The 6,702-nt window shown below is 39.8% G+C and overlaps 1 protein-coding gene across 1 annotated transcript; it reads left to right on the forward strand.

The window, feature by feature from the left end:
* Positions 1-1,914: 1,914 nt before the first annotated feature.
* On the forward strand, positions 1,915-4,686 carry LOC128703724 (FMRFamide-related neuropeptides-like). The gene is made up of 3 exons (XM_070101395.1): positions 1,915-1,952; positions 2,858-3,052; positions 3,992-4,686. Exons 1-3 carry the CDS (start codon positions 1,915-1,917, stop codon positions 4,581-4,583), a joined length of 825 nt encoding a protein of 274 aa, XP_069957496.1. The 3' UTR covers positions 4,584-4,686.
* Positions 4,687-6,702: the final 2,016 nt, after the last annotated feature.

A 6,702-nucleotide genomic window follows, 5' to 3' on the forward strand; every position in this document is an offset into this window, starting at 1 on the left:
GAGAGAGAGAGAGAGAGAGAGATAGAGAGAGAGAGAGAGAATAAGAAAGAAGATGAATTTTTATCATCGCTCAAATTCTGAAGTAAATATCCCTCGTGCCCATGTGCTACCACAAGTTTTTGACATTTGAAAAATGAACCAAGATATATAAGCCTCCCCAGCGACAGAAGCACTGTAGGGGAGGAGGGGGGGTCGGTAACAGGTTGATATAACCCAACCACAGAAAGTCAGGGATCATTCACTCAGCTTCCTTCTTTCCACGAAGGCAATCCTGCTCCTTTCTGGTCTCCTAAACACACTCAACCACTATGATAAGGCAAGTCACTGACACTAGGTTCCTGCCTTGTGCTGGTTAGTACTTGTGTTAAAGGAGCTTCTAGAAAATAAGGATCGTCCACCGGTGACAACGTGCAAATATTGACTCCTTTCTAGACAGATCAAAAACTCGTCTCGACATTTCTAGTTATGATTTTAGTTCATATTTTCATTACTTCATTTTTTAGTCTTATTAGAATAGTTCAGGATTGTCGATCCAGCAATAAACATCTTTCTTGCTGCAGTTAAGTTCATTGTTCCATTGGCTCATGATCTTTCATGATTGATTCATGTGTCAGCAGTTCTCAGACTTTTTTCACAATGCATTATTAAATTTCCATTCCTACCATTCATGCGCTGTTTGGCAGTCTCCTCTCGTTCACAAAAGTAAATAGTCCTTTACCAGACGTTCTGTTTCTCGCCTTTCTCAAGAAAATCTTTTTCCAGCAGTTCAGTCTTATTCTAGTTCCAGAAGATGGGAATCTCCTTCCAACAATACAGAGACTTGATTAACTGCTGAATCTCATTTATGTAATAGCATTGTATGTAATTACATACAATTTTTCTATTGGGGTTTACAAATGTTTTACCATATTTTCCACTCCATTACACAATCGTATGACTCACGATGCAGTAGAGGAAGAGGGAGCATAAAGAGCCTAGTTTTTTTTTTTTTCAATTTTCCGTTAGGTCAAGTGCATCGACAAGACAGTAGTGTTGTTCACATGTAATTACTATGCTTTGAGAGTTCTTCACTGTAAACATAGCAGATCATTAAATAATCATCTGCTGTGCTCGTCAGTTGATGTGGTGCTAGTCGATGAAGAAGCTTAATTGGTCATGTAATTCTAAGCTTCCTGCATCATAATGTCTAAATATCGGCTGTGTTTCAAATGCCTCTCCCTGTTATCCAAAATTTTGTCAATGCAGATTGTCACAATTTTCCAGCTTAGAGGAAAAAGAATGTCCTCTGATTGGTCAGCTACAGTGCGTCTACATGAGCGATGCTGAAGAATGCTGTCATACTGTATACAAACTTCTCATGTGTCTTGTGACCGTCCATCGTTCAATCTTCGTATTGTACAACACTTTATACTGATCTTCGATTAATTACTGTGAGAAAAAACTCATTGAAGGTGGTCACTGGATGGCGGAAAAGTCTAATGATCTCGGGAACAAGACCTACCTAGAGCTTTGATTGCCTTTGTCCCTGGGTGTTGTAATTCACTTGCTGGTTTAGCGATTCACCTAATTATCTTAAGATTGATCATCATGATGAAAAAAATTATAATAAAAGTATTAATAAAATAATAATAATTATAATTTAGAATTTGGATAAATGCAATAGAGCAATCTCCCCACAGTTATGACTTCTTGCAGTATTTTTAAGGCGACATTCCTGGTGTCTTCACGTTAAGGTTCCAGTGTAAGAGGAAAGAACATTTATTATAACTTCTTCAGTCAAGAACAAAGAACGTAAACATTATTGCTCTGAAACTTTTAAATGACTGAAACTTGTGAGTGTGACCAACCTAAGTAGCACAATTGGTCTGAATTCGATCTTATGCGCTAGCGAATATTCTTTCATAGTTGTTAACTATGACTTATCTTGGGGTTGAAGACTATGGCTTCGAGATGTACGAAAATAAATGTTCAGTGAAATCAGTGTTGGTGTGAATTAAGACAGTAGTGTCTTAGCTGGTGGTGGCTGATACAGCCAAGTCACAGAAGTTTTCATTATAAAAGCATTCTATTAAAACCGTTGTGGCTGGTTGGTTATATTGCTCGACCAGGAACCTGTAATGAACAAGGTTTGAATCCAAAATCTATTCTTCTATATCACTGATAGTCGCTCATTATAACTTACCTTGGGTTTATGGATTCAATAATATGAGAAGTGATGTGGTATGGAAGGTTGGATGGGACAGTAGGGTCACAGTTGGTGGCTGTTGATACAACCTTGTCTCAGAAGTGTTTGTTGTTTAGTGCTGACAGTGTTTGCCCTGGTCTGAATATGTGTATGTGTAAGTGTATGTACTCACCTAGTTGAGGTTGCAGGGGTCGAATCCGAGCTCCTGTGTGTGTGTGTGTGTGTGTGTGTGTGTGTGTGTGTGTGTGTGTGTGTGTGTGTGTGTGTGTGTGTGTGTGTGTGTGTGTGTGTGTGTGTGTGTGTGTGTGTGTGGGTGTGTATGTGTGTGTATGTGTGTGCATGTGTGTGTGTATGTGTGTGTATGTGTGTGTGTGTGTGTGTATGTGTATGTGTGTGTGTGTGTGTGTATGTGTGTGTGTGTATGTGTGTGTATGTGTGTGTGTGTATGTGTGTATGTGTGTGTGTGTGTGTGTGTGTGTGTGTGTGTGTGTGTGTGTGTGTGTGTGTGTGTGTGTGTGTGTGTGTGTGTGTGTGTGTGTGTGTCTGTGTGTGTGTGTGTGTGTGTGTGTGTGTGTGTGTGTGTGTGTGTGTGTGTGTGTTTAAATAGTTTTATGTATTCTCAGTAAAATGGTGATTGAGAACACCTGAATAATGCCTGTCTCACCCTGCCAGGTTGTGCATCTTGCTGCTAGCAGCCAGCATACATCTGGAAACCTTCCCTTGGTGTTCCTACGCTCTCACCGTTGATGCAGCACCAGACATCTCCAGCAACCTTGAAAACCAGCCATTGATGGGCAATGTTGATGACTTTTACAAAGTGGGTCATCAGTATTGGAAGGGAGATTTCCCTAGTAGAAACTTCCTAAGGTGAGCCAATTATTAATTAATATGCTTTTACTATTAGTCTAGTTAAAATAATATATGGAATTAATGGACAAATAAATCATAAGGAAGATGGGAGGGGGAGGAGGGTGCCGGCAATAAAAAAAAAGGAATAGAACCAAATATTCGCTGAGTGGACATGGAGAGGGGAAGGGAAGATAGATCAATGTATTGGAAAGGAAATGAACAGGATAAGCGCAAGAAGAATTCAGAGGATGTAGAGATGTGTGATTATTGATGGGTGCCTCTGCAGGGCTTAACATAGCCACTCCATGCATTGTCTGTCTATACCACATTTACATAGTAATTAGTTCCACGTATTTGCCACCTTGCAGGCGCCAAATTTCTATATACTAACATGCATTTAGCTTATTGGAATTTTAAGATGTCATCTATGTCTTCCGATTCCCTCTCATCACATGTCCTTACTGTTTATTCCTCGGGATCTTTTGCATATTGTCTTCTAAACTTATCTAGAATTTTCTCTTGAATGATGTTAGATTAGGTTCCTTACATCTCTGATATAAACTCAGTTCTGGTACCAAAGTTTTCATAACACTTTGTATATTCCCTAGTTTCCATATAGAATAAAGATTCTTTATTTTGGTATGATACAATGTTTGTATAAGGGTGAATGATATTTGGATGTGCGTGCAAAAAGCCCCTTAAGCCAGGTTTCAGTATGAATAATAAGGGAAAATATTTAAGGAAACTTTTCCTGACTATAATATATATAATAAAGGAAAGAAAACTAAATGGACCTAAATTTTCATAGCATACTTTTTAATAAAAACTGCAAATACACCAAATTCTTTGGAAATGTATTAATATAACTATGCAATTAAAATTAAAAAAAAAATAAAAAACTATAACGCGAAATAATCCAATAATGTGTAATTGAATTAGCATTTTTCGTTTCATCAGATTCGGGCGCAGTAACTATGGCGACTACGATAACGAGGAACTCACTGGTTTAGCTGAGAAGCGAAGTCGCAACTTCCTACGTTTCGGGCGTGATCCTTCACGCAATTTCCTGAGGTTCGGCCGCTCCGTCGACTGTCAGCTCAGTTCCTTATCACTCGATGGCTGCGTTAAAAAATTCAAATCCCTTGAAACCACCTCTGTACCCTCAACCACACCAGTGCAGCAAAACTCATCATCCCACAACATTAATTCCTCAGAATCAGGGAAGATAACTTCTCAGCGCTGGAAGAGAGCTGTTCCAGGTGTATATGTATCACTACCTTATTACAGCCCCTCCGCCTGGGCCAGAGATATCCGTCCAGAAGATGAAATGATTAACGAATTCTCTTCTGAGGATACAAAGGACATAAACAAACGTGGGTATAACCGAGGCTTTTTGCGCTTCGGCCGCAACCGCAACTTTCTGAGATTCGGCAAACGGGATGTATCTGTCGAACACCCTGAATCATCCTCTTCCTCTGAAACTGGCGAGTCATTGCTTGATGTTAGACCTGTGAGAGCGCCCACCAGAAATTTTATTAGGTTCGGTTGAACTGGAAGATCAAACCCGACTGCAACGTAACTTATGACAGTTAATTATTGGCGTGTGATGTTGTTAACCTATTATTACACCCAGTATTTTAGCCATTTCCTGAAAGCGGATAAATGCTTGAATAATTATTTCTCTACGTTTCTCTCTCTTAAATTATTTTCTTTTACAGAAGTCGATTGATAAGTGAGGAAATATTCTCAGTGATATATTGCTCTGCAAACTCATGTATTTATATTCTAAATAAATATTGAATATGATTCTCTTATGATAACCTATATAAAATGCAAATAATATTCAACTAAGAAGCCAGCAGTACTGTACATATTAAAAAGAGTTTGATCAAGATGGTGAATCAGCAAGTGATTTATACATGTGTTTTTATGCAATGGGAGTAAAAAAAAATATTGATTTTCATTATGCTCATTTTCAAGTACAGGTGAGTTTACCTGGGTTTAATAATATATCTATTTCTCTCTTTTTCTTAAACACTTCCGGTCTCATTTTCATACCATCGCAGTGTACACCGATGATTCCAAGTCGGTATCGGGTTCGCAGCAGTGATTCCGGAGGGCGTCGTGCGAGGGCATTTATTAGCTTCAGCATTTTTACAAGTGAATTGTATGCAATTCTTGTAGTACTTATCCATATTACATCTACATCTGGGCGTGTTTCTTTACACCGGTTGTCTATGTTCCCCATCAGTAAAATGGGTATCTGGGTGTTAGTGGACTGGTGTGGGGTCGCATCCTGGGACACGGACCTAATTTGCGGGAAATGTTCAGCATAACAAGGGGCTTTCTATATAATAGCATGTCATTGATGTCATCTATGGTTTGTATACCTTGTACATGTACTTGTAGAGATAAAGATTAACATCTTTATTTCTACAAATACATATACTATTCTTATAACCAGTCCACAGTACACACCGGCCTACTCAGAGAATCAGGCATTGGTCTCACTAAGCCTACAAGACTCGCCTCAATTCCTTGGGATGAAGGTGATGAGCGGAATTCATAGGCACAAGTGATGCTGATTTGCAAAATCCACACTTATGCAAGCTGAGACAGATGTCCTTGTTTACACACTAGCTATGGTAGCACTCGTGTACAATAGTACCATTGTTTATTCATTAAGTTTATGGAAAGCTAAGCACATTATAGAATCTTTTATATTTAGAAGAAAGAATAAGCTCTGGTTGATGATGCGTCTTTACTTTCCATTAGCTTCTGTATTTTATATTTTTTGGGGATGCTTACCTGGAATTTACCTGGAGAGAGTTCCGGGGGTCAACGCCCCAGCGGCCCGGTCTGTGATCATGCATCATGGTGGATCAGAGCCTGATCAACCAGGCTGTTACTGCTGGCTGCACGCAATCCAGCGAACGAGCCACAGCCCGGCTGGTCAGATACCGACTTTAGGTGTTTGTCCAGTGCCTGCTTGAAGACTGCCAGGGGTCTGTTGGTAATCCCCCTTATGTATGCTGGGAGGCAGTTGAACAGTCTAGGGCCCCTAACACTTATTGTATTGTCTCTTAACGTGCTAGTGACACCCCTGCTTTTCATTGGGGGGATGATGCATCGTCTGCCGAGTCTTTTGCTTTCGTTGTGAGTGATTTTCGTGTGCAAGTTCGGTACTAGTCCCTCTAGGATTTTCCAGTCGTATATAATCATGTAGCTCTCCCGCCTGCGTTCCAGGGAATACAGGTTCAGGAACCTCAAGCGCTCCCAGTAATTGAGGTGTTTTATCTCCGTTATGTGCGCCGTGAAGGTTCTCTGTACATTTTCTAGGTCAGCAATTTCACCTGCCTTGAAAGGTGCTGTTAGTGTGCAGCAATATTCCGGCCTAGACAGAACAAGCGACCTGAAGAGTGTCATCATGGGCTTGTGAAGGATTTCTGGCAAACTTTGCGTATTCTTTCATAAATCTAAATTTTTATCAGGTTAAGGAGAACTATTCATGAACTATTGTGTAAGTTCACTTTATTATTCTTGTCCACCTATGTTATGAAAAAATTCTAGGACTTATGAAATCGTAATAACACGTTTGAAAAACCCAGGAAAAGGTGGGATTTGAACCCATGGCAAGCGAGTCGTAAAACTCCAGACCAAAATGGATT

This window comes from Cherax quadricarinatus, chromosome 76 (genome assembly GCF_038502225.1).
Source record: "Cherax quadricarinatus isolate ZL_2023a chromosome 76, ASM3850222v1, whole genome shotgun sequence".
Lineage (NCBI taxonomy): Eukaryota > Metazoa > Arthropoda > Malacostraca > Decapoda > Parastacidae > Cherax > Cherax quadricarinatus.